This window comes from Acanthisitta chloris, unplaced genomic scaffold (genome assembly GCF_000695815.1).
Source record: "Acanthisitta chloris isolate BGI_N310 unplaced genomic scaffold, ASM69581v1 scaffold7522, whole genome shotgun sequence".
Lineage (NCBI taxonomy): Eukaryota > Metazoa > Chordata > Aves > Passeriformes > Acanthisittidae > Acanthisitta > Acanthisitta chloris.
In genome coordinates, this window is record NW_008658769.1 from 2,354 (window position 1) to 30,334 (window position 27,981).

General features: G+C 44.1%; 1 protein-coding gene across 1 annotated transcript in view; it reads right to left on the reverse strand.

Moving 5' to 3' along the window:
• Window positions 1-357: 357 nt before the first annotated feature.
• The window catches only part of LOC103812201 (phosphatase and actin regulator 3-like), a gene marked incomplete at its 3' end in the record, with an annotated part of 40,972 nt that continues 13,348 nt past the window's right edge, over window positions 358-27,981 (reverse strand). The window contains exons 5-8 of the mRNA XM_009085210.1: window positions 27,094-27,355; window positions 25,829-26,076; window positions 20,390-20,543; window positions 358-413 (exon numbers count right to left, since the gene is read on the reverse strand). Coding sequence (XP_009083458.1) covers window positions 358-413; window positions 20,390-20,543; window positions 25,829-26,076; window positions 27,094-27,355 — 720 coding nt within the window. The remainder of the gene's footprint in view (window positions 414-20,389; window positions 20,544-25,828; window positions 26,077-27,093; window positions 27,356-27,981) is intronic.

Here is a 27,981-nt window from a genome sequence, read left to right on the forward strand (position 1 = left end):
GGAGAATCACCTCTGCAAGGATTCTTCCCCCTTCCTCTGCAGCCTCAGTGGTGTTCTATGTGTGGTTTGCCATGACAGTCCATGTCCTGAAAAATTTCACTCCAATTCTCATGGCACAGTGTGATAGATTGTATTCCCCTCTTGGACACCCATGACAGTGTAGTCAGCATGAAAATTATGGGTAAGGCTGAATCTGAGCTGTTCTTTGCTGTGCTAAATTTCATGCCTTTGTGAAAAATTGAAACTTTCAGGCACAGAAAATAATCCCAATAATTTTTTAAAAAATAATAAATTCTGGGAATGCAATCAAGGATTTCAACAAACACACAGAAATTGCTTTTAGAAAGAAATACTCACGTTTAAGTATATTCCTTCTTTCCAGCTCCTCAACAGCAGGTCTTTGGCTGAGTCGCCTGCGGAAAAACACCAAAATCACATTTTGTACCATGCCTGTGCTTTGCAAAGTCTGCAGTGTTCTGAGTTCTGGTTGGGGTTTGCCTCAGGAGAGGATTGCAAAAATCTCTCTCCAGGGCATGTGAAGAAAAAAAAAAACTGGCACCAGAATTCTTTCTTAGCTTATTTCTCCCAAATGCCAGCAATGCAGGTAAAAGTTCTCCTCTAGTTTGCTCTGCTGTCCATGAAATGCTGCCTCGGAGTGTGCATCCTTTTCATCACTACTTCCCAGCCAGTCAGTTGGAACCAGCACTCCCCAAGAGTTAAATTCACTCTCGAGGGGGTGTTTGAGGTCGTTATCAAATGAGTTTCACAGTGATCTTCTGTTCCCCTTTCAATCACACGTAGCAGCGAGCTTCCTTGTCTCTAGGAACACCAGTGGTGCATCCTGACAAAATGCAGACTGGCCAGAAATAAAGCTTTCCTGTGGTTTTCCGACCACACATCTACCAGACCAACCCAGCAGCTCTGCTCTGCCTGCTGAATGCAATCCGTGTGCTGCTCACAGCCTCACTCTGTCTGAACGGAATGTCTTAGGCAGTTTCACCTCCCCTTTTCAGTAGTGCTGCTTCAGGATTGAGTCTTCAAATCATATGATCAGTGCCATAGTGATTTGATTCTGCATACTAAATGAGACTTCCCCACGAGACACTGCTAATATCTGCAGAGGAGCTCAGGTAATTGGACTCCTCACACACACACACATGCTGCATTTGCTGGTTTTCATGTAATAATCCAGCAGGCAGATTGGAAAGAGGTTCTGATGCTGCCTGGGCTGTGTTCTGGTAACAGTAAGGATTCTCATCGGCTGCTCTCAGCAGATGTTGCCAAGCCAGAGATGAAGTTACAGAGACAAAGAAATGCTCAGAGCAGGGACCACACTGCAAACTGCTGCAGTAGTTGCTCCTCTGCTGTGCATAGGAAATGGTTATAAAGTCATGCTGTAACAAGCTCTACATTTTATCCAATACACAACAGATGGAAAAATGAACTTAACAGAATAAAAGAACTGGTAAAAGTGCCTGATTCCGATTTCTCCTTGTTTTATTAGCCTTACCCAATATACCCTCAAAATCCACTCTGTGGTCTTATGTTATCAGACCCACAACTCCTTACCCTTTTTTAATTCATTTTCCTGGGATCACGGGGAAATCTTTGGCACCACAACCACTACACCAGATTCACGCAGACAGAAAACTTAGATTATGAGCTTTTGTGCTTAGAAACACCTCCAGCCTCTCACTCTTCCTACCTAACACTTTGCATCACCTAAGGTTTTTGTCCTGGCCTCTGGGTGCTCTTCAGGGTGATAAACTGGATACTCTAACAGCTGAAGTTCCAATAATACGAACTGAAACAGGAATGATGCTGAAATGCCTTATTAAATAATTTAAATGTGTATTTTTAATTCGTTACCCTCCTCACTCATTTCCCTGTCTGTCTCAGACATGACACAACTCTGGCTAGGTTTTGTTCGAAACAGATTAAAGTGCATTTTATAATATAAATCAGGGAAGAATGACTTCCTCCCAGAGCTTATCTGCAAATGAAAGGTCCACCCGACCTGCTGCTCACATGCCTCTCGCTCAGCCACTCTTAATTACAGCCCTGCCCTGAGAGATGGATAGATTCTCCCAAATCTGGACATTAGATTTCAGAGGCCCCTTTGAAACTGGGGGATTAAAAGCCCAACAGAAATGATTAAAGCAGCATGAGAACACAAATGTATATGAATGCTCTGTATTTCTGTAGTTGTAATGTGGATGATGGTTGATTATTTTAACCCTGGCTCCCTACACATGGGAAGTGCTCACATTTCTGTGCACACCCTCAGCATTACCCACTGCAGAATGAAGAGGTGCAGACAGACACAGGGATCTGTGTGCATGAGGTTTTTTCCTGAGGTTTTCAGAGGTACAGACCACACTTACAAAATTTGTGTCACAGACACAAACCTAGCCATGGACTTTGCTACAAAATAAAACTCTCACAGGATTTGGGAAGCTGAGGATAGAGTGCAAACCCCAAGTACTGCAAGTCATGATCAAATGAGAAGTGGCAACACCACCACACATTGTTGTTACCAAGGTGTAGGGACATTTTGTGTCTATTTGCTGTTTTTCTGTTCAGGAGAAGCTTCTCTCTGCCCAGAAACAACTTTCATTTCCTTTCTGCACTGTGAGAGCTGCTGTGGGGTGGCTGAGCTTGGGATAAGTCAGTGAAGGTGAAGGAGAGAGGACTCAGTGCTCACACTGACCTCCCTCAGAACTCACAGCTGAGCTCAGAGCAAGAAGGACAAACAGGTTCCTGAGGGCTCCTGGCAGGGCAGTGGCTCAGCACAGCACTGAGGAAAGCACAGGTTACCTCTGTCAAAAATACACATCACTCCTGAAAGGACATTTTACTTAAGGAATTGCTTCTGAGTTGTTTGTGCCCCTGCCTGAGTGAGCTGTTCTCTGGGTGCTATGTGGCTCTGAGCAATGCGTACTCCATTTTGGGGTATTTATTTCCTATTTTTCTGTTAAAAATCTGCCAAAATATCAAGTTCTGCCTGTAGCAGAACCAGAGACACCCTCTGCACACTGAGCTCGGTGTGTGTCCTCACAGGGACTGTCCAGCCCAGGGCAGAGACAGTGTCATGATCTCAGAAACATCTCCATGCCTCAGGGACATCTGTCCTGGGGAAAGGGCCACCAACATCCCTCACACCATGGCTGGGGAGCACTGACCAGGAATCAGGGACTGCAGACTAAGGCTCTGGAGAGGGGATGCTCAAATCTCCTATTGAAACAAACTCCAGCTGAATAACAATATCCACAGACTGCCCCAGAGCAGAGCATCCCAGAGGGTGGAGCAGGTACCTCTCCTGACACAACCTTTGCAAAGGCTAAAAACTGACCCCTCAGTGACTGTGGATGTTCTCCACAGCCTCTGTGTAGACAGGGTTTGTATCACAGCTGCAAGTCACTTTGAATCAGAGTCCTGCCTGGTTTGCTGTGGGTGCAGCAGATTCCTTGCCCCTGAGTGTGGGTGGGAGCAGAGCTCAGCCCAGGGCTCACCTACCCTCAGCCTAATTGTTCTGCTGCTCTGGCTGGAGGAGCTGTTGGAAGATTTCAGGGGGGCAAGAGGCTCCATCACTGCTGCAATGTGGACATGGATGTGGCTGTGGCTGTGTGTGGCTGAGTCCTGTGCTTTCTGTTTCTGTTGTTTTCACCTAGGAACTCACAGCCCCATGTGGACTTACCTCAGTGAGGTGACTGTAACTCCACAGGGAGCACTCACCCAGACCATTGCTTCTGCTGTGTGGCAGTAATGATTTCCTTTCAGTTGATTTAGGTATCTATTACTTGTTTCTGGGAAAAACATCCAATTAATGCTGCTGTGTGCTCGTGTGTCATTAAAATCCAGGTCTGGGTGGTTTTGTGCTGTCTGCTGAGAGAGCAGTGCTCCCTCTGAGGGCAAGCTGTGTTTGGGAAGGGCTTGAAACTGCCTTGAAAACTCTCAAGTAACTCACAGGCAAATCCTACCTCTGTCCAGATCCCCCACAGTGTCGTTGGGATTGCCATGGTCTCATGTTAAGAGTATCCAGTCCAGGAATTTGCTTCCCTGTTAGTTTAAACCAAAGGATGCCAAGAGCAGCAGTAAGAGGAGCTGAACTGGCAGCACCTCACAGGCAACTGCAGCTGCCTGGGGGAAACTGAGCAGAACTGGAGGCATCAGTGCTGCTTCCCTGGAAATGGTGTTTGGATGCAGTTCAGAGTTTGCCGGGCATGTGTCAGTGATGCTCAAGTTTGGATAGACACCACAATCTGAATATTTTCTCAAAATGCTAAGGTAGGCACTGTACATGTGCGAGGATAAAAGTGGGCACAGACACACAGCATTACATACACAGCAATTTCTTAAGTTCAGACCAATTACAAAGGTTTCGTGGTGTTGTTCTGGTCAAAGAATGCCTAAACCTCCAAGCACCAGGTGTGTTTCAGCTGTTTGAGGTTTGGGGAGTGTCTGGGTTTTTTTTCAGGCTACCTTTAGAATGTGTTCTCCAGTAATTTGGGCTCAGAAAGATAACTGGATATGTATTGTCATCTCTCAGAAGCCAAAGACTTTGCTTGTTCCCATGTTCTCTGCAGTGTTCCTCCTGTGGGTGAGAGGAGCAGGTCACTGCAGCTTGGCTCAGTCACCCTTGGTTCACCCCAAGAACATCTGCAGGTACAGCAGTAGGTGCTCTTGGTCTCAAAGCACCACAGGTGCTAAGTTTGCACATGGCCTCGAGGTATTTGTTTTCTCTGTGCAAGGAGCACATGGGAATCCTAAGACATTCACAGGTGTTCCAGCAGCTCTCGGAGGGGCAGTAAATCTATGGTGTGTGGCTGTTTCCTTCTGAACATGTGTGGTGTATAATTGTAGCTAAACAGGCTGTCCAGGGGGTATGAGGAGTGCTGCCCTCCCAGCCCCAGGGGTGGGAGGTCTCTGTGGGCTGCAGCCCTTCACCACGAGGGTCTGGTGTGAGATCCTGTTCCATATCTGCACAAGTGGAGACACCTGAGTTGTTAAACCATGAATTGCTCGTCCCCTCGGGAGCAAGGTCACATGTTGGTGAGCCCAAGGACTCACACATGTGCCTCTGACTGCTGATCAGTAGATCAATATTTACTTCACACAGCCAGACCGTCTCATTCACATTTAAGGGAATTAATGTCTTGGGACCAGCATTACACCAAGGTTGAGAATATTGGACAGTTACAGGTGACTGAGTCCTCAGCAGCCTGAGAATGTGCACATCACCAGGACCCAGGGTCTGCTCTCAGATGGGCAATGCATCAATGTGTCCTGCAAGCAGGAGATGCTGCCAAGTTTTCTGTCCTCAGATTTACCCTCAGCAGTGTCTGCTTTGTCTGTTGTGGGAATTGCATCCCAACAAAGGCACAGCAAGCTGGGGGCTTGCAGGTATGGGCACAGAATAGCTGATGAGAGACAAGTTTGGAACAGGTACAGCCCACCTGCATGTGTGAGGGGCTATGCTGACTTCTCACACCTCAGATACTCCTTCCTTTCTAGGTCCTCTTACTAGTCTGCACTGTCCCCTCCCTGGCACACTCCAGCAAGCATTCAGCAGAGCCTAGTGGAAAAAAACCTCAGGTTCTTGGTTTGTGTGGTTTCTTATCTGTCCCCAAAATACATCCCTCTGCTTTCCAAAACTATTTCTGCATAGAGTCTGTGGCATAGGATCTGTATGTATGACTGCCATAAAACTGAATTTCTTTTGGGTTTGTAGCTGAAACCATAAGTCATAGCTCAGAATCTGGTTGCTACTCTTAGTTAGATCCATGTGATTCTGATAATCTTCTCCAAAGGGAGGAGAGGACTGAGTAGACTTGGACACGTGCATGTGCCTGTGACTCTGGACTGACAAGTGAGCAATCAATCCAGCCATCAGTAAATGAGCTGTAGCCAGCAGCAATTGCATTGATTGTCTCTTGTGTCAGGTGGTTTTGCGGATGAGTTGGGAAGAGAAGTGTTGGGGAGGATCTTTCTCACAGGAGAGCTCCAGTCCCAGCAGAGGGAGGAGAAATGGGAGTGCCCTGTGCTCGCTTCCCATAAAGCTGCTTGTGTCTGCTGCCCATCAGGAGGCAAAGCCTCTGCCTCTTAAATTGGCATCTCTGTTACCAGAACATCATGTTCGATTCAACAAGACGTTTATTTCCATCCTTCCCATAAGTAGCTGTGAAGAGGATGTGTGCCAGGGCTTTGAGTCACCCACGCACTGCACTGTGGCAGAGCAGTGCTGCCTGCAATGTACAATTATGGGTAGTAGTAAATCCTTGGTAGGAGGGACTTCTCTTTTACTGTCTGTACAAAATTAGAAGGCAGACACTGAGACACAAATTTGTTTGTACCTCAAGGTAATTCTGAAGTATGTAAAAAGTGGGAGCTGAGTGATGTGCCAGCATTTCCCGTAACAGGAAAATCACAGAATCAGAGAATAATTTGAGTTGCAAGGGACTTTTAAAGACATCTAGTCCAACACCCCTGCAATGAGCAGGGACATCCTCAAATAGATCAGGTTGCTCAGAGCCCTGTCCAACCTGACCATGAATGTTTCCAGGAATGGGGCATCCTCCACTTCTGAGTAACCTGTTCCAGTGTTTTACCACCCACACTGTAAAATTCTTCCTCCTTATAACTAATATCTAATCTAACTCGACCTTCCTCCAGTTTAAAACAGTTCCCCCTTGACCTATCTCTATCTGCCCATGTAAAAAGTCACTCTCCCTCTTTTTTTATAAATATTCTTCAGGTACTGGAATACCACAATGTTTCCCTGGAGCCTTTTCTTCCCCAGGCTGAAAAACCCTAACTCTCCCAGCCTATCTCCATAGCAGAGATGCTCCAGCCCTTGGAGCATCTAAAAGTACCATCCCAAGAGTAGTTGCTGCCATTCTGTGGTAGTAGGGAGGTAGAAGCAGCTTGAAAAGGGTGAGTTGGTATGGTAGATGCTGAGAGTTGCATGCTTTAAAATTGCCCAGTATTTTTGTCTATGTTCCTTCATAAACTGTTGTTTGCATCCAAATGGAAAAACTGCAGATAAACTCAGTGACTGTATATGTTTCCTTAATTAAATACGTTACTTATTTGTTTGGCCTTCAGTTCTGTCTGGGCTCTCAAGGCTGCAAATCAGCATGAGTTCTGTTCATTATGTTGTCACTCATCTCCCAGGCAATTACAATTGCCTATCATTATAGTTTCTGTGATAGAAGCCCTGCAATAGGGAGTTCAGATTTCAACTGGAATAAAAACCACATACTTGCCCAGTGTGACCTTGTATCATAACCCACTGTCCCTGAACAACCTGGATCCTGTGACAGGTTCACTATTGCATAGTGCCACTTAGTGATAAGCACTGTGTGGGCTGAAATACACCAACAGAGCCAGGGCCTAATTATGTGAGAGGATTCAGATGCTGAAGGCTTTACAGTAATCACTGTTTTCACCACCTGTGAAAGCCCCAGTGCATTTGACCTTTGGGTTCATAGTTTTCCCAAGGTGTGAGGAAGAAAGATCAGGCAGAGCTGGAGAGCAGAGCTGCCTCTCAGTTCTAAGGTCTGCTGCAAAGCTCAGTGCAGATGCTGAGCAACCTTCCCTCACCTTCAGGAGACTATTGCTTTTGTATCTCTCTCAACATGCAGTTAAGGACTCTTGAAGGATGTTGTGGCACATTGCAGGACCAACATAAGGGTTTTAATTTTCAGTTGTGCTATTAGTTAATATACAGGAGCTAATGTGCTGAAAATGGGGTGTCAATGTAATAGCTGCTTATTTCAGAACAGGAGCTTTCTCCTCTCCCCTCCATCTGCTTCCCCACTCTGTGGTTTAACAGAGCTGCTAGATAGTGGATCTGTCCTGTTTGTAATGGGATTACAATATTTAGTCATTAGGGTGAGAAAAGTACACCTGATTGTTCAGCCAAAGACATGTTCTGAGTCTGTAGCTTGTTTTGTTCAGTAGCGTGAGCAGCACTACTGCCTGTTCTCACTTCTGCTTTGCCTTGCAGCTGGGCAAAGAGCTGGTTTGGGGAATACATTCAAGCTAAAAATAACTCAGCACGAAAAAGTGTTGAAAGAACATGCTCTTCAAATAACTGTGTGAGTGGTGCAGACTCCCAGAGCACCTCCTCTGCTGAAGGCTGATGAGGGCTTAAGGCTTTGTATTAAAATATATGTTGGAGGGTCTTCCAAAGGAAAAGCACACACTGGTTATAACACTGTGCAGGTCACTGAAAATGGTTAATATTTCCCTGCAAAGCAATAGATATTCTCGTTCTTTTTTCTTTTTTTCCCCCTCTGAAACAGGAGTAGAACTCTGGATCTCTGTGTTCCACGGAATGGAAAAGAAAAAAGCAATGTTACATCTCTTAGATTTGGGCAAATTGAGAACATTGAGGGTCTGATGCTTCAGGACAGGCAAACAAAAGGAATCATACAAATCCCAGGGTTTTAGTTCTATCCCATTATGGATGTATTGCCATTTTATTATTTTAAACAAACACATCTACCACTAAAACCAACTCCAATAGCAACTGTTTGAGCAGCACTAGGGAGTCTGCAAGTCAATAACTAGTAGAGCAGAGGCAAATGTTGGCCCAGTGGTGGGGGCTGACACTTTCCTGAGACTTCCCTATGTCCTAGTGAAACAGCTGCATCCTCCTGGGTGCTTACTGAGGAATGATATGTACAAACCCAAAAGGAACAAGCAAACAAAAAAAAAGAAGTTAGGTTTTAACTTCACTGTATGAACAATGCCTAATGCAATGTTTGTGCTTGTTCTCCCCCAGGGAGGCTGAGGCTGTCTTGCTAGCTACCCTTGAGCCCCCTAAGAAATGAAGTGCCTGTAGGCTCATGACAAAACATCCTGGGCAGCCAGGAATGCAATTCCAGCCACTGCAATCAGAGGGAACAGGGACAGGATGACAAAGACATGTCAGTTTGGACTGTAGCAGTAGCTGTGTTTGAGTGCATCAAATAAAGATACTGTACATGGATGGAAGTGTCTCAAAATGCCCTGGGTTCAGCTAGGATGCTCACTGCTGCACAGCTAGCACTAAGACCCTGAATACTGTGCACTTAACCTATAAACAGTTGCCCCTACGAACAGATGCCAGTGCAATGTGCAAATGTGGGATTTGGGTCACTGGAAGAAACCACAGCTGGATTTGCAGAGAGCAAGACAAAGAAATATTGGTATGCCTGGGCTGTCAGTCTGCCCTTGTTGACTCTATGCAAATTCTCCTCCTCCCCCTCATTTAATGCAGAATGGTTTGAGAATGGCCATTCTTGCCATGGGTATGAGCTGCTGAGGATTTCCCTCTGCACTGTGAGCTCTGGAGAATATCCTTCCCTGCTCCCTGTAAGCTGTAGCTGTATATAAAAGACAATCTGCAAAACCTGTGAAGTGACAAATAAACCTCTGCAGGTGTATTTGCCATTGCACAGTCTTGCAGAAAGCAACAGCAAGGACTTACCCCACAGCTGGGGTTATCAAGCTGTGTGAACCTACTAACCCAGAAGCTTCAAGGCCTAGCAGGAGCAGACATGGCATTGCACTTTGCAAAGTGGCTGCAGTGTCAGGCTGAGTGCCAGGGGACAGCTCTCTTAATTACTGAAGTAATTCAGGGAAAATGCAGTTCTCTCCAAGTACTTCGTGCAATCCCTAAAGGAAAAAAAACCTAAATGCTAGTGATTTCTAAAGTTGCAAATGGTGCTGGGATAGGCAGTCCCTGCTGTATGGCTGTACACCTGCTACCAAACTGCAGGAATCTCTCTGGGAACACTCCCCTTGGCAAGGCAAATCCTTTGCAGTTCTCGCCTGTCACTCACCCACACAGCATCTCCAACAGGATGGGATATCCCTGTCTTCAGACAGCATCTTGCCATCTGTTGCACTATTTTCTGTTGCTCTTGTGCATGCTATTGTTAGCCCAGCATTCTGCAGGACAGAGCTAGACCAACAGCTTGCCCTCACACTGTCTTCAGCTTAGACTGGCCAGAGCCACACAGCCTTGCCCACAGCATGCTCTGAATCCTTCTTCTTTACTGCAGGATTGCAGTAAAGATTAAAAATCTTCATTTGATTTCAATATTTTGCTTTTTTTTCAAAATTTGTCTTGGGGTATCTTGTTGATTTTCAATGCAAAGAGTGTTCCTGCTGTCGGTGTGCAGAGTGAAATGAGAAATTCCACTGATAACTCAAAGGTGTAGCCCAGACATTCCACAGGAGTGAGAGTGTCCTGGTCACAGTGACAGGAACAATCATCTCTTCTGTAGGTCTTTCTCCAGCAGCTCTGAGTGCTCTGCAAAGCTGATCTATATGGTTTCCTCTATTGTACAGAATAGGAAAAATGTGACAAAGTGGCTTGTCTGGAAAACCAGATTTGCAGACCCTCTGGGGATTTATTCATTCCCTCTGCAAATGGTATTTCAGTTTCCCTTTGTTTCTAAATTGGACTGGGTGAGGAGTATAACTTGTCACTGAGTGCCACAAAGCATGACACTGAGCATGGCAGACAGGCTAACTTACAGGAAAATACAGAAAGGATTTGAATTTTTAAATGTCATCCTTATATTCTGTCTGTTCTTCCCCAAAGCTTTTTGAGACCCTCCTTATTTTTGTTTAGGATCCTGTTTTTAGTTATGATGGTACAAATCCAAATAGAATTAGCTGGTAAATTCCAGCCAGAACAGAATATTCTGAGCTTTTAAAATCTGCGTCCCTCAATTGAATAAAATGCAAGAATTTAATTATGTAACATTTCCTATTGACCTGAGCATTTAGTTTGGACGTTACAGCTATGATTTGTTGTGGTACAACATGCACTGTCTGCTACTGTCAGAGCACAAGGCTGAGACAGAAAAGCTTGGTGAGGTCTCTGTGTTCTCAGAGAGGATTCCATTGTACCACCTCCGTATCCTCAGAGGTGTTCTCCACCTGTCTCATAGGGTGGGGGAAGCTGAGCAGAGCAGTGTGAGTAGGCAATGACTTCTCAGAGCTTGAAGAGGTCTTGACTCTGCAAACAGCTTCCATCAGCCACTAGTTTTCCCTGGAACATGTTTTTGTCACTGCAGCTGATCACAGCAAGTCATAGTGTTTGAGTCCTGTGTCTCTGCTCCTCCAAAAGTCCCTGCTAATCCCAATCTTCCCATCACCCCTGCAGACCTAAGCTTGGCATTGCCACACACCCATCATTTCCTGTGACTGCTTGCCTTGTAAACAGGCTGCAAAATGATTTCTTCAAGCTTAATTACATGATGCCTATAACTTTCCTTACCACGTTAGCCCTGGTTTGTGTAACCTTTTCATGAGAAGGAGGATTTTGCCTCAGTTGGGTGGTATTTGAAAGTGCTGTACCCATTCCCAGTGGTAATTATCCCAACAAGGCTGCAGTGTAGCCTGGCCAGGACGTGGCTTTTGCAGACACCCTCAAATTAGCCTGATCTCTTTGCAAGAGGCCAGCTGCTATCTGCAGGGACTGCTCTGAGAGCCTGGCTTTGCTTTGCTTTTTTTTTTTTTTTTCCAACATGATTTTTGAGAAACTAATGAAGTATTAATTCATGCAGAATTTAATTTGCTTAATGAATATGATCATCTCAAGCAAATGACAGTGGTTGTTCATCTGTGAGCCGTGTAGTCTCGACATGGAGAGCTTTTTTCCAGCAGTGAGGCACTCGTGGTTTTATTCTGCTCTTTGTCTCTTGGCTGAGTAGGATTTTGTATAGCTTTAACAAAACAAAATAACTGGCACATCTTTGCTCAACAATGGATTAACTAGATTGAAGTACCTCTTTCTAATGTGATTTAAGACTCAGATTTTCCCAACTTTTCCTGGTGGCCTTGATCCAGTCCTCTGCACAAGTGGCCTTTGAACAGAAGGAGGTCCTCAACCTCCAAAGGTGTCATCCATTTATTTTTCATTTCACTGGGTAAGTATTTGAGCATGGATTGCTAAATCTGGGAGTCCTTTTCTTGGCTTTTGGTGTGTTACACGTGACAGCAAAAGAAAAAGCTAGAAAGCAAGAGTGCTTTCCAGGGTAAAAAATCCACTCTCCAGAGCCTGGAGAGAGGTCAAGGAGGTGTGCTAGCCACTTGGATAAGTTAATTATCCTGAAAAACAGATACTGAAGGAAACTTGCAGTGCTCTGTTTGACCCAAGTAGCTCCCAAGCTACAGGAAAACCCCCACAAGACCTGATTATACAGCTGCAGCTTGCCAGGTGGGCACAGGCAGTGGAATCAAAGAGACTTAGCTAGAGCTATGTTTTAATAATTGATATGACTGTACAATATCTGTTGAGCAGTGTTTGATTAAAATCAATGACCTTCTGTTCTGACCTGTTTTCTCTCCTTCCCCCCTTCCTATTTTCTAAATATTTATTTCCTTAATTTTTCACATCACTCACCTTCTCTGAAGTTACCTCAAAAAGGTAGAAATGTGCCTGACTGACCCAGTTTTTCTCTCTGAAAGCATCGAGCCCAAGCCTCTGACTCCTAGGGGGAATTCAGATCCTGAATGAATAAGACTACAGAAGTTGTGCTCAGAGCCGCAGGAGGAGGAAACTGTAGTAACTCCACAGTATTTGGAGAGGCAGTTAACTGCACTGTGTGAATTAATTTCCTTGGATCACATGTGCTGAGCCAGTTCTTGGAAGAGAGGCCAGAAATACGCTCAGGTTCTTCAGGGAAGGTGCAGATGACTCATGTGACAGCACTGCCCCATTAATCCTGATAGCACACACTGTGGTGCAAACCACATGGCCCCCAGGTATGCTGAGTGCAAATGTGGCACTGCACAGCAAGGAATTTTGGTCTTTGCCCTTCTCCAAACTGAAAGCCATGCTTCAGTTTTTGTGGGAGAATTCTATCTGCTTAGCTATTCTGCAGGCAATTCACAGCAACAGTTAGGGAGAAACTCTTTTATATCCAGTCTGCATATAAATCTAGTTAGGTTTAAAAGGCAAGTGGAGGGAGAACTAACACAACACCAAAACTTCCCCTCTCTCTCTTTTGTTCTTACATGCTTTCAAGTGGCAAGTCTGAAATGAGTATGGTAAACCTGAAAAAACATGCAGTCAAACCCCTTCCTGGCTGAGATTTTGCTTAATACCAGCCTTGCAGATACACACTGTCCATCCTGTCTGGCTCCTCTTCCAACTAAGTGAATTAAGTGCTTGGCTTTAAGTGCATAAAACATTTTTCCTGAATTTCATTAACAGGTCTAAACCAAAAAAACTAATCCTAAATAATCTCAGTGACACAGTGACCATACCCAGAAACTCCTGCTGTGAATGGCACAATCCCTGCTCAACCCTTGGGTTATCAGGAGCTCACAACTGCTGCAGCACCTTGTTCTGGTCAGGTTTTCCTCAGAAAGCAGCACAAATCACTGTGACAACCAGAGCAGCTTACTTTGGTCTCTATCGATTAAGCTCTGCAAATTAAATTAAAGTAATTTCTCCCTGTAATTACTTGTGCTGCAGACTCAAACTAGCTTAAGGACCCGAATCATAATCCGGTGTAAGGTGAAGAATTATAGAGTATTATTGGCTTTCTGTGCATTTCCATTTTGGTTTATGAGTGCTTGTCACTCGGCAGGGTTAGAGCCCAGAGCCTGAGGCATGTGTAGGTGCCCAGTTGCTGTGAGAGGATCTGAGCCTGAGCACATGCTCTGATTTGTGGGTGGTTTGGCAGGGCACAACAAGTGCACTCATTTCTTCCCAAAAATGTTTTTTCCTTATTTAATTACACTTGCTTTAGCAGATTTCCTGTAAGTTTATTTATGTAATTATGCTCCCTTGTGATACTTTGCAGCATTCTGAACTCTGATTTTTTTTTTCATTTCTATTTTCACATGTGCCACTTATGCCAGAAGATCTATTCGAGGAATTGACTCTGTGTCCCAGAAAAGACCCTGTATATTCCTAGCTGTGTTTACACCTGCTGCCCTGTTCTTCCCCTGCCTGCTGTGCTCTGTCCTGCTGCCCTTGCCTTCTCTGTGCTGTGGACAACATGTTTGATTATGAATTCCCAGCACTGAAGCCAGGGATGTAGAACAGAACAGTGTAAAGTGATAGTGTCTTCCCAGAAGACAATCTTTCACCAGCTGCACCCTGGGAATTTGGAACTTTGTTTTGACCCCTGGCAGAAGTCTCTGCCTCTGCAATGACACTGCCCCATGCTTGCACAAATACCTACCATTCCCCACAGGAGGTGTGTGCTGAATCCTTTACACCTGCACTGAGAGCAGCTCTGGGTCGTCTGCGTGTGATCAAATCAAAGAACAACACAGGAAGAAATCCTCCCTCTTTCAACCCTTTATAAATGAATTAGTGTATTTAAAAATTCTTGCCAGACAAGCTGTGGGCTGGTCTGAGACAGCAAATTGCTCTTTCTGGTTCAGCTGCAGATCATGGCTCCTGCCCAGAGCTGACAAGGTGCTCCGTAATTAATTGTACTTCATTGCTGAAGTAAGCAAGTGCCTCTGCTTGAAGAGCTTCTGTCCAGGGGCCTGGGATGATCAGACACTCAGAGGGGTTAGGTTTGTTACTTGCTGACCAGGGATTCGTGTTAGTGAAGTTCATGGTATTTTTGTGAGTACAATGCCTGAAAGGGAACAAACACTACCTTTGTCAACAGCTCTTCAGTCCTTAGGACAAGGGGACAGTGCAGTCAAGGTACAGCATGTACAGATGTACTGAACCTCCTCTAATGCTCATATCTCAACTGCACTGCAGCTCCCTTGGACATGAAAAGCCTTGTAAACAGGAGGCTGAACTTACTCACTGCTTGGGGATGTTAACAACAGGAGTCTCCTCCCTTTCCTCCTGATTTTTTGTCATTGAAGACTGTCACTAACTCAGGCAGCAGACACTAAACCTCAGCCCCCTCAACCAGAATGCCAGTGCTGTCACTGTGTTCATAGCAGGGTTTCAGCTGTGTGTCACTGCCTGACACCAGGAAGGGCACAGGGAATATTAATGCCTATGGAATCCAGACATCTAAATCCTGGGGGCAGGGCCAGCAGAATCTCAGCATCCTTTCTTCCTATGCTTCTCTCCATCCCCTGCAATATTTGGCTTTCCCACAGCCTGAAGAGCTGTGGCCATAATGGAGAAGGGACAAAACAGGTTAAAAATCCTCTCACAGCACTCGGGCACTGTGCAAGCTGTTAATAAAACACTGCAGCCACAGGGCAATCTCTGAGAGCAGCCCCTCAGCCAGTCCCTCACAGCACCACGTCTTGCTGTGTGCTGCAGAGTGAGGAGACAGGAGACTCCCTCGGCTTACACACGCCCACAGAATTAAATTGTGGCTTTATTTATAGCTCCTGCCTCGTGTGAGGAGCTGAGGCTTGCACAGACACCCACGCTGCACTCACTGGGTTATTTTTAGCCCCAGTGAGATGGTTACCTGGATGGTTCCTGCCAAATGAGAATGAAAGGCATTAAACTGTACACAGCTAATTGGTGGGGACAGCTGATCTGTTCTTTGTGCTTGTCCCTGCCTTTCTGTCTCTGGAATAAATCTGTTAGGTCTTCCCTGCCCTCTGCAGTAGGGGCAGTTCCCTGATTGCTAGTTCAGTGACTTGGAGCACAGTTGGAGCTCCAGCAAACACTTTGCTAATCTCCAGGTGAATTTAGGCTACTTCAGTAGCTACTTAACTTCTGCATTAAGGCTACTAGTAGTTTACACATACACACGCCCTTTTTGCTCAAAATAAAAGAAATATTCTCCAAATTCCTGGGGCTCCAGCCCAGTTTCCTGCAGAATCTCTCAGTCTGATCAGTCATGTCTCAGCTGGTGCCATTTCAACGAGCAAAGCTGCAGTGAGACATTTCTGTGAGGATGTGGCACTGGACGTGCCGTCCTTGGGAAGCAAGGTACAGCTTTTGTGTCATCAAGAGGTAAAATTTTTCTTGTGATTGCTCTGTGTTGAACTCCATTCCATGTTGCTTTTAGGCTGCACATCTGAAGTACTGTTTGCTTGGTATTGTCTCCAGCAGCACTGTGAACTTCACGCCCTGTTACCTGAGCCCAAGGTACAAACCAGGGTCTAACGTGGGTGTGCATTTAGCTATATCTGCAGTTTCTGGGCAAGTCAACTTGAAAATGCCTCTCCAAGGACCTCAGGGCAGCACTAGAATTACAGATTTCTAGATGTGGTGAAGTACTGAATAAAGATACCTCCTTTTCACTTTTCATTGCCAAGAAACCTTGCCCCAGCATGATTCATGTAGCCATGCCAACATTTTCGGTGTGGTAAAGATCAGTTTTAGGTGCTCAAGTTTTGGTTCTACTCTGTGTTCACAAACCCATTGTTCTTCCTGCCTGCCTCCCTTGGTGCCTGTATTTCTGTATGTGAGTTCCTGTCTCCATGATCTGTTAAGTGCTGCTTAATACATCGTGTCTACTTATGCAAATGTCCGAGGAAGTGAAAGAGAACATGAAGTGAAAATTACAAGTCTTTTCCAGGAATTCATGTTTTCATTGAAACATTAAGTCAGAGTGGGGTGTCTTTGACTGTGGGTATATGAGGCATTGTTGAGAAGCACCAGCCACCCAGGCAGTTCAGACATCAACTTCCTAAACAGTCAGATATCAAATTTAATTAAACAACCCTTTTCTGCGTCACTCTTCAGTCTAGCAACTCTTTCACTCCCCCAGGTTTCAGCTCCAACCCCTCCTAGACCAACGTGAGTCTGTAAGGCAGAAAGCAGATATTGCAAACAATCCTACTTGCAAATGTCTTTTCTGCCTCGTGACACAAAGAGCTCTCAATTCACTGAATTCCATCGAGGGCTTATTATCTATGCTCTGAACACATAATAATGGGAAGCAGGACGTGTTGGGACCCCCATTGCCTAATGCACAGTAGGATATTGCAAGTGTACACCATGGCCTGGGGCACTGGGGACGCATGAATTACTAAGAGAAACACTGCAGCACAGGGAAATCTGGGAAAAATGGAATACTGCCATTTTGGATGGAGGAAGAGAGAGAAGTGCATGTTTCCACGGCAACAAGTGGTACATTAAATTAGCTGGGAGCACAGAATATGGGAAATACACTGCTCCAAAGCAGCAGTGCACATAAATGAAGCCTGAGATCTGTCTTTACAGTGCTGTCTGTCAATAATAAATGTGGTCAGTTGATTTCTACTGTTGTAAAAGTACAATCTGGCCCAGAACATATCATCAATCTCTCTTTTGAGATAGGAGGAGTTGAAAAGCGAAGAAAAATAGGGATTTTAGCTTTGACTTCATAAACACTCTTCAGAATGATAGCAGAGCTGGTTTTCTCAGCAGGTTCAGAGCTACTGTTGAGATGTGTTGTGACCAGAACGACTTAAAAAATACAGCAGTTTTGAGATGTTATTCTTTTGTCTCCCCATTTTTGAAGTTACATAAATGCTATTATTTGGTCTGTTTTGCACATTATATATGTCAGCACAGCTTTCCCTCCAGAATACAGAGCCAGGCTGTGTTAGCTGTGGGACTGGGGCAATTTTCTAGACAGCTGCAGGGTTTCAAATCCCTATGACTGGGCTGGAAAATATTGATCTTGTAAGCAACTGCTTGTTTACTTGCCATGCTTAGGCAGCCACCCATTGAATAAGTACTGCTAATTTGCCTGTGTATTATTCCTTTGTGCTAAAGGACAGGTTTATAGCCTGATGGTACATGTGGATTCATGACTTGCTGTTATCTAAGTGTTACTAGTACAACAGCAGTAACATGGTCTTATCTGCATAGGTATAGCAAAACCTTATTGAGAACAGGCATTTCTACTGGATCCCATTTCCCAGACATTTCCCCTCCCACCTCAGCAGTAAGCTCCTTAGCTATAAAATTCCAGGTTGTCACAAAGAGACTATGCTGCACAAGGACTGGTGAAATGAATGAATGCAAAGACCTCAAAAACTTATCCAAGAATTTCATGCTTCCCTGTGTGTTTTCATCTCCACACTACAGCCAGGCCATGCTCTGAGCGGGGGCTTGGGGTGGTCTGGAGTTTGTGGGGTGAGACCTAGTCCTAGTCAGAAATTCTGGAGAGATATTGACTCTTTGGCCTTTCCCAGTACCCATTTTTCCTTGGTTGGTTGGTCATTGGTTCGTTTGGACACCTACTTTCTTTGCCTGGTGTAAATATTTTCCTGCATGTCTCCACCACCTGAGCTTGTTTGCACGGTCATGTTCTATTCTGGTGGATGAGTTAAGAGCTGAGCTCTGCCAGAGCACATATGTGCTGGAAGTTGTGTGGGAGATTGCTTCCAATCTGTTTTGCCATTCCTGGCTATTCCAGCAATCTCTGCTCCGTCTGTTCCCCGAAATGCGCTCAATCTTCCACGTTCCAGGAAGAAGGAGCTAAATGAAAGTCTGTCTCCAGCACTTGGAACAAAGGTGGCTTTTAGCCATCCTCTAGACATTCCCAATGAGGCTAATGAGCTGCACCACAGATTGCTCCATAAGACCATAGCAGACAGTGTGGAGGCTTCTTTCACTCTCTACATGCACACAGGATATTTCCTGGCTCCTAGTCATGACCAGCCCTTTTCTTCACCTGTGCAGCAGTTTCCTTTTTAAGTCTGTGTCCTGACACTTGACTCCATCCTTTAAAATAATTCTCTAGGCTCATTATTAAGCAAGTAAAATGGCAAATGAAAAGGAAGGGATAAAGCCTGGAGCTATGCCACCTGCAGCTGCAATTTCATTAGACCTTTCACACTAGCAGAAGTCAGGCTGAATTGAAGAGGTGTGACCTTCTAGGCATTTCAGCAATATGAGATGTGGCTGGATATGACATGATCTTCTCATTCAGTGAGTACTTTGTGATGGTTGGGGATGCAGTGGGGTAGAAACCATTTTTTTGTGTAATTTAGAGCAAATTAGGCTCCCAACCTGTGAAGAGATCTCATGGGCAACTGACTGGCCAAAATAGTGGAATTAACAATTTTGGGGTGTGGCTTGAAACATTTCCCTCAAATGTATACACAAAGTCCTGATGGAGAAGGTCCATGACACTTTCCTTCCTAAAACAATTGGTATTAATGTGGCACATCTATGATTTGCTCTGTAACTCTCAGAACGTGATGTAAATTGTAGTAGGATCTTGTCTGCTTGTATGGAAAGTATATGTTTTCTGTGACAGGGTCTGTCATCTGCACTGCTCTGTGGAGTCACTGGCACAATGCACAAGTCCATGCAATCACTGAGACTGGAGGAAGGCACTGATTCCATCCAAAAACATTGCAGAGGCATCATGAAGGGCACCCAAAATCTCATCTGTGTTCACTGAGCAGCTCATTTCTTAGCTGAGGGCAAGTGTGATGATGGCAGTGATGTTTTCTTCCATAAACTCTGGTCCATTAGGACTCGTGCTCTGATCCATTTGTGTGCTTCTCATTCCCTGTCCCCTGAGGTCAAGTTTAATCAAAAGCATACACATGAATGAGCTAGTCTAAATATCAATAAATGTTTCTTTCAGGAGAGGCTTGAGATATTTAATATTTAATAAGCCTTGAAAATGAACTTCTATTCATGTTTCTCAATCTGATTCCAAGCATTTTGGCTGTGAGTAGTGCTCACTGTCCCCGTGTGGGCAGGAGCAGCACAGATTATTTAACAATCCACTTTGTCTCATCTAAAATATTCATGTTTGCAGATACCCAAATGTAGCTCTTAAAAAAAAACACAACACACACACAAAAACACACACACACATAAAAACCAAATGGTGCAGTCTGAGCCTCACAGTTACCCTAACTCTTTGCTTTTGGCTACATGCCACAGTAATGCTTTTTCTCTCACAGCTCTCCCCTGTTGCCCTGGTTACTGATCAAACCCTGAGCATCCCTGCTGTGCCTGCAGCTGGGCTTACACACACCTCACCCAGGTGAGGGCAATGCTGCTGGAGTAGCTTCTTCCTTAAAGCACCAATGCACCCCCCCAAAACATCAGCTTTCCCTTGTGCAAGTAAATACACAGCTATGACAATTGCCATCATCCTCAAATTCAGCTGGTGCTGACAAAGCCAAATCAGTGAACAAATGTTTATATTACTGTTTTTGTCAAAGCACTAGCTTTGCTGCAAGACCTCAAAATCTTGATTACTCAGTGGAGCTGCAAGTAGATTTGGCAGAATTTTGTCTCCCACATTGACTTCTGTCTTGTTTTCTATCAGAATCAAGGCAATCCTGACTGAAGAGGGAGTTAAGATTATTTTTTCCCTATGGCTGACTGACAGCTGAAAATATGCAATATTAATTTGTGTATGGTTCACTGCAAGCAATGGACATGGGGGTGGGTGACAGTGCCTCATCTGACAGAGCTCAGAGGACACCCCATTGTAAAGGGAAGTTCCTCCCTCTTCTCATTCACAGCACTTACTTTGAGAGTTTCATTTCAATTTGCTGCCGGATTTCCTGTCTTTCCTCATCTGTCCTCCTTGGGAAAATATTCCTGTCTTCCAGCTCCTGCTTACTTGGTCTGTTTCGTAGTTTTACTGCCAGCAGCTCTTTCTTGCATTTTCTTGGCAAAGTACCTGGGACATGCATTGAAAAGAAAGTTATTAGAAAGACAGTTCCTGGGAATGGAACAGGAATGTGTGAAGAGCAGGAGCACCACAGAGTGACAGTGATCTGTGTGTTAATGTGCAAGCAGCAGTTGAACACGTTAATCTGAGTGAGGAGCACTACACTTGAGCACAAAACTGCTACAAATGCAGAAGGATCATACTCCTCTGTCATCTGTGTTATCCATGCAATGCTCTCTGGTGAAAATGACTTGCAGCTGAGACAGGATTCACATCACTAGTTCAGAAGTCAAAGACTGTGCATCTTGCCTCTGAGCATCTCTGTAACCCAGAGCAATCCCTGTTTTCTGAACCATTGAGTGGTTCCTTTGGGGAAGGACTGGATTGCTCAGTGGCAGGAGTGCCCAGGACATGTCCACCTTCCTGTCTGAGTCACCAGTACAACCAGGAATAGAGAATGGTGACTGAAACAATCCATGTTGTTGCTTGGCATGTCTGTATATATGCACACACATGTTTATATATATATATATATATATGTATGTATAAAATACACATGTATATTGAATGTTATTCTGTTTTTCTGACATTAGAAAATCAGAATTGTGATCAGACACTGTAAGTTTAACACTGCAAGTTAGACATTGTGTCTGTCTACATCCTGTCCAGTGTGACATAACAGAATTCCATTTACCAGTCAGTACTATGCTGTCAACATTAAGCCTTTCCCTCTGAAGAGAGCAGGGACAAATATTCCAGGGAATGAAAGAAAAGGGCAGGTTTTGTGGTGATTTGCAGGATGCTGGTAACTTAATGTGCATTTGGACAATAAGAGGCACAATACTTACTGTGATTGCATGACCTGTTGTGCTTATTGTAAAAATCTAACACTGTTTCCATGAATGCAGACAACCTAAAACATTGCCATTACAAAGGAACTGTTGAGAGGAGAGAACACAGCAACTGTTTTGAGGAGGAGCCTGCAGCTCTTCAGTGAGCTGGATGTTGTGTCCTTGATGCTGCCCCTCTGATGACATTAGAAACATCTTTCACTAGAGTGGGAACTGTGTTTGAGTGTAGGTGCTTGTCTCTCTGCTGTACCTCTCTAGCCTTCAGAAGGCTAAAGAAATGAAAATTGGACTCCTGAGCTTATAAAACCATTTTGCCATGTGTTTGGCAAGGTACACAGTGAAATGGCTGCTAAGTAGAAAGGCAACTTTACTTTCAAATGCAGATTGGGAGTCTGGGGGGATGTCCAGCTTTGATGAGGGGTGGCTTGTTAGGGTGGGGAGAAAAGAAGAGGCAAGTGCTACTAAAACCAGTCAGCTGCTGAGTTGTGCTGGCAGGACTGCAGTCTTCCAGCAGTTGTGTCACAGGTAGGTTGTAGGAAAGTAAATTTACACCAGGTCCCTGCACACCTCTACTGCTGTCCTGTCCAGGGCTTCAGCAGGCTCTGAAAATGGTCCCTGCAGAGTAGCACCAGTGAGATGTGGTTTGGGGTATTGTCAGGAGCTACAGTTAAACCCTTGTATTTGCTTCATCTTGGGAGTGTGGTGTGTGATAGGAGGTTAATTTGTTTGGGTTCCTTTTTACTTTAAAGGTTTGGGGTTTTTTTTATTTTAATGCTTCACCTTTTCTAGAAAAGGTCATCTCATTTTTATAGAAAATGACATTTAATTGGTATTTTTGTTTGGCATTTGAGATAGGATTAAAGTCTATTTTTTAAAGGATGCTCTGGAGGTTGGCAAGATTCTAAATCCTAGATAGATTCTCATTCCCAAATACTGGGGGTTTATTTGCTAGGGATATGTGGATCTACATTATTATTATCACTACTGATCTCAAATTTCTTTATGTAGAGGGAAGGAGTCTGTACAACCTCAGTCCCACATATTCCTGTTGGGAAGAGGCTGGGGCAGAGAGTAGTTATGGTCTCCCTGTGTGAGCAGCAACAAGTCTCTTGATAGATGCATTGATCTAAAATTAAACTTCTTAGAAGCCATGATCAACTCAACCCCCCTGTGGGAGCCTAAAAGCTGTGCCCTTGTTCAGCACCTTTCTTCAAATGCTCCAAAGTCTGTTGCAAACGTTAATTAAATGAAACCACACAGCTCTGAATAGTAGCTATACATTTAACAGATGGGTAAAGGAGTTAAATGATTTGGCTGGTGCCACACAGAGCCTTCTGTGAACTGAATATCTGACTCCAGCAGAAGAATTTGGCTCACAAAGCCACAGACTTGGGACTCTGTCAAGGTTTTGTCAAGGGACTCCATCAACCACACTGGGAGTGGGTGCAGAGTGGGTGTTCACACTGCTCGATCCATACAGCACAGGAACCACCAGAATCCCTTCTGCAAACAATCTGAGGGACATTTGGGGCTAGAAAACTCCTGGGGATCCCTGAACAGCTCAGTGCCTCCTGGCTGCACTGAAACCAATACATGTGTACACCATACATCAACTGCCTCTCTCCAGAACTGCTCAGGGAACTCTACATGTGTAGTAAAACCTTCTGCAGGGAGATGCACCCTAAATGGCTCTCCCATTCCCTGGTGACAGCTGAGGTGTGAACATGCAGCACTATCCCCACTCACCATACCATACCTTGTCTTTGAATTGTGGGGACAAGGGCCACAGTCACAGAGATTCTTTGCTCAGATGAGGACAGGGCTTAGTTTCTGCTGTTTTATCTTATTGAAGCACCAGCTGAAACTGGTGCTGTGCAGTTAAAAGGTTGGAGCTTTGTGTAAGAAGTCAGGTTTTGGAGCTGATGTGGAGACACAATGGCTTAAGCCCTAGAGGCTTGTGTTTCCACAGGAGGTGGAACAACTTTGCTTGAAACAAATTAAAATGAAGCTGCTCTTCCAAGCCTTGGCTGTTCCAGGCTGCTGTGCTGCACACTGAGAAAGGGGCTACTACTTAGTGAAATTAAAAGCACAAATCATATCTGAAAAATCTCAACTTTAACCCAAATCCTGCTGCTGTATTAGAGTAGTGGGGAACACATAACCCACTCAGGCTAAAGTGAGCTCACATCATCCAGATGTCTGGATTTCTAAAAGGCTTATGCTATAGCCACTCCCATGGTGCATATGCACTGGGCACTGATTAATCTTTAGGGTGTTTCACCAACTAAAAATGCAAGAGATCTGGATTAAGCTGATCTGCTAGTCCAAGGAACCTTTCCTCATGCTGGACCATTTGGGTTAATTCCTGAAAAATACTACCTGCCCAGAAAAGAAGAAAGAGGGAGATGATGTTACCCCTTCAGGAAGACATGCTGGGGAACACTGTGACTCATCTGTTTTCATCTTGATGAGCCACTGATGGCCAGTTCTGTCATTCCACCCACTGCAGAAACCTGTATCTGATGTTTCAGAATAAACAAATAAAACAAAACCAGAGAACAAAGAGAAAATAAAACCCAGAAACTAGTTTTCCCCACATCCCTTTTCAGCAGCCTGAGGCAAACTCCCTCCTGATGACTATCTCAGTAAAAACCAAACCTGCAAATACTCTTATTTAAGTATTTTCTTCCTAAGAGCTGTTTTTCCTAGTCAATCAGGCACAGTCAATGCCAGTCTGCCCCAAGACCAAGCTATCTCAGGCAGGATCTTGGCTGTGGCTTGTTTCATGACTTATGGCAGCTCAGCTAGGTCAACAAGAAGTGCTTGGAAAATTCACACCCTTCTCATGCTCAGGCTGCAGGTTTCTGAGAGAAGTTCCTGTTTTAATTTGGTTGAATCATGACATTTAATTTCCTGTATGTTAACTGTTCTTTCTGACATATTTACTGTTCCTTCTATCCAGCAAAAAGCAAATCCTAACACTGCATGATGCTGGAAGGACCTGGATTGCCCCAGTTATCAGGTGGGGGTTACATGCTAGTTTGATTTTTAAGCACCAGACTGCTGTCTTGCCTTGTGTTTTTAGAGGTTTCACATAATGATTTATTGAGTGGGAAGCTCATGGAGAACCAAGGTGCAATTCCTCACTTTTTCCAGAGTTATCTGTGCCTGTCTGCACCAACTTCCCTGTAGCCACAGAGCTGTGGCACTGATGCACTGCTCTGCATCGTGGTGGCAGTGGCAAAGTTGGTGATGGGCTAAGGCTGTTAACCATGTGAAGCAGCTCTGGATTACTGGATAGTTTTACTTCCTGACTTCCAAACCAGCCCCTAAAAAAAAAGTATCCCAACTTCAGTCTTCACAAATAACGAATAATCATTTGTTAAATATACAGAGATTTCTCTTCAAATATTCAGATTTGTTTTCATTAATAGGGGATAACATATTTATTTTTGTCTGGCTGCCTCTAGCTCTTAGAATTTTTACCAAAGGAGAGTGCTTTTATACACATAGTCAGAAAAAAATAGAACTTAGAAGGTGATTTTTATTTTTTAAGCTATCCCTAAATGCACAGCGATTACGGGAGGGACTCTCTTTTCTTTTGCCTTATCTTAGTAGTCTCTTCTGGTACTAAGTGTCTTAAGACATAAGAACAGAACTCATGTCCTGTTTGCTGGCACATACTTTCTAACAGGCATCTTTTAAAATTCATCTTTCATCAGTTTGAACAATTATGTTTGATTAATTTTTCTCTGCCTGCCTTTTTAATGCATTGGTGAAGAGACTGAAGGATTCATTTCAGACTGAATCTTTGTCTTGCTAACATGGAAAACATTAAAAACTTGAAAGAAAAATGATTTTTCTAATGAGAGCTGATTATTTTGCCAAAACTCACTTCAACAATTGCTCAGGATTATAAAATATATTCCCCACATGCCTCAAGAAAGGGTAAAATGGACCAAATGGATAGAAATGTTCTTTTTTGAGATATTTTCTCTACATGTTTGTCCTCCCTAGATTTATTGGCCTCTATCACTTTTCAATGTACCATCAGTGCATGGAATAATAGTCCTAAAATGGGATGAGTCCAAAACATCCACAGCATTGGCACCACATCCAGAAAACTTTGGCTACTGACAGAGAGATGTCTGTGAGTGCTGCCACTCACACACAGCTGTACAAAGGGTCCACAAGTAACTGAGAGGGCAAAGCACACTGATATATTGACTTACCACATAACTCTAAACTCCTGGCAGTACCTGCCAGGACAAACATGCTCACAATCACTATGATTGAAATTTAATTTTAGCTTTCCCCAGGATTCCTTGAAAAAGGTGATGTGACAAGGGAGGAATTTACCCTGCTCAGTATCATCTGTTGCATGTTGCCTTGTTTAGTGCTGCCATGGTGTGTCTTTGTAATGCAATAAGTGACTTTCCTTACCAGAAATAACAGAGTCGTTCAAAACTTCCTCATCCTGATAAAAAACAGACTCTTCCTTGAGCTCTGAGTTCATGATCATGTTTTCTTTGTTCTCATCCGACTCTTTAACTGAGTTCCTCTTGTTTTCTGAATCACTGCTGTAACCCAGTGAGTTCTCCTTCTCTTTGTTGCGCTCCATGCTTGATGTTCTGGATGGACGAACATCCACTCTTTTTTTTGGAGAGCCTTTGCTTTCTCTTCCATGGAAGCTGTGGGTGGAAGATGCAAAGCCCAGTTTTTATCAAAGACTCTTTTATTGTAATGGGAGAAACTTATCATTCTATGAGAATGAGCAGAATGTCTTGTAGCTCGTAAGGGCAGAAAGTTCACCATGGGACAATACAGGATGGCATGATCAACACTGTGCTGTTTGTAAAGGCCAGGGCAGAAAGTTCACCATGGGACAACACAGGATGGCATGATCAACACTGTGCTGGGAATGGCTGATGTGGATCTACATTCCTCTTTCTGTCATTATAAGAAGATATGGAAGGCTGATGACTAATGTTTTTCTTTGATATACACTCATAAGATGTACTGATTAAAAAAACAACAGCACATCCTTCTCTTGTGAAACATACATGGCATGAAATATTGCCATTCTGGTATTTTATGATCATGACAGAGGTTTAACAGGGCCTCAAAATGATATTGTGTGAATCTCTTCCCCATGGCAATAGTTGTTATGGAACTGAGAAATGTTACCAACTTAACTACAAAGCTCAAGGATGGAAAAGGTTATCTCTGCCCCCCTCTAATATACAGGAGAGCTTCTAATGAAATCCTATAAAGTACCCAATGTACTCCCACAAAAGCATTTGTATTAAAAATGGATATAGTATATGCTCATATATAAGCCAGGAGACACAGCCTGAAATAGCAGCACTTCTCACCTGTAGAGTACTGGGACTTAGAGCAGGATATGCCTTCACTAACTCAGTGTCTTGTGGAGAGATTTTCTTTTATCAAATGGTTCTACCTGTTTGAAAACCTACTTCCATGCCACAGGAGCCTCCTTACAAAGCAAGAAAGTATTTTGCAGTAACTGCCAAATTAAGCACTTTAACCAGGAACGGATGTTCCAAGTAGTGACATCAAAAGGAAGGCAAAGACAAGCTGTAGCAGTAATTCAAATGCTAATAGCAGGATAGGAACATTTACCAAGCGAAATGATTGAGTGGAATGACTCTCCTCATGCACCCCTAGAGCCATGAGGCTGTAGGTACCTGTCCTGCCGGTGTTTGGTGGCCAGAGCCCTGTGGAGTTCTTCAATGACTCTGCTGGGAGGTAAAGGCAGATGAACAGCAGCCAGGTGAGGGGAACCAGTTGGCGTTGTTACCTGTCCTCTGACATGGGGCTCGGAACTTTTCTGGCCGGAGGGATGGAAGAGGGCAGCTTGTCCTGAGATTTGGGAGGAACCAACAATGACATAATTCTTCAGGATGGTAGAAGGAGGAGATTTCATGGCTGGGTCATCTATTTCACTTCCTGCTGTCAAAACACAAGAGGATAAAAATTGTTCAAAGCTTTTAGTTTTTTGCCTACAGAGTCTGCACTGAAAGTAATTTGTTGTGTTCAACAGAGGAAAATGGTGATGTTTTGTTCTTGTTATGAACAAGAACAAAAGGTTAGGCTGAGTAACTATTTGAGTTCAAAAAGGCTCTTACTACACAAATCCAGATCTTTGATCGAGCAAAATAGATGCCTCCCCCATTTCCCCTCTTTCTCACAGTATCAGATTCTCTTTTTCCCAGCCCACCAATGCATTCTTGATTGCCCACACTGTTGCTCCTAACCACCAATGGCTTAGACTGCAGTAGCTTTCCAATCTAGCACTTTCTCTGCTGGACTCTGGCAGACTGTATTAAAATTTATGCACTGTGGTTCTCAGCCTGGACAAAATGTACCACTGTCTATTATCTGCTCCTCTGTGATTGCTGCACAGCTTAGACCTCTGTCTTTCATATGCCCGTTGAGAAAATGCCAAAATCATTATGAGGATAATGTTTGCATAACAAAACTTGTCAAATGACATCCAAATGAAAGATGTGGTATTGGGCATTAACAAGAAAAAAGAAGGGTGGGGCAATCTAATCTCTTTTTAACTCCAGGTT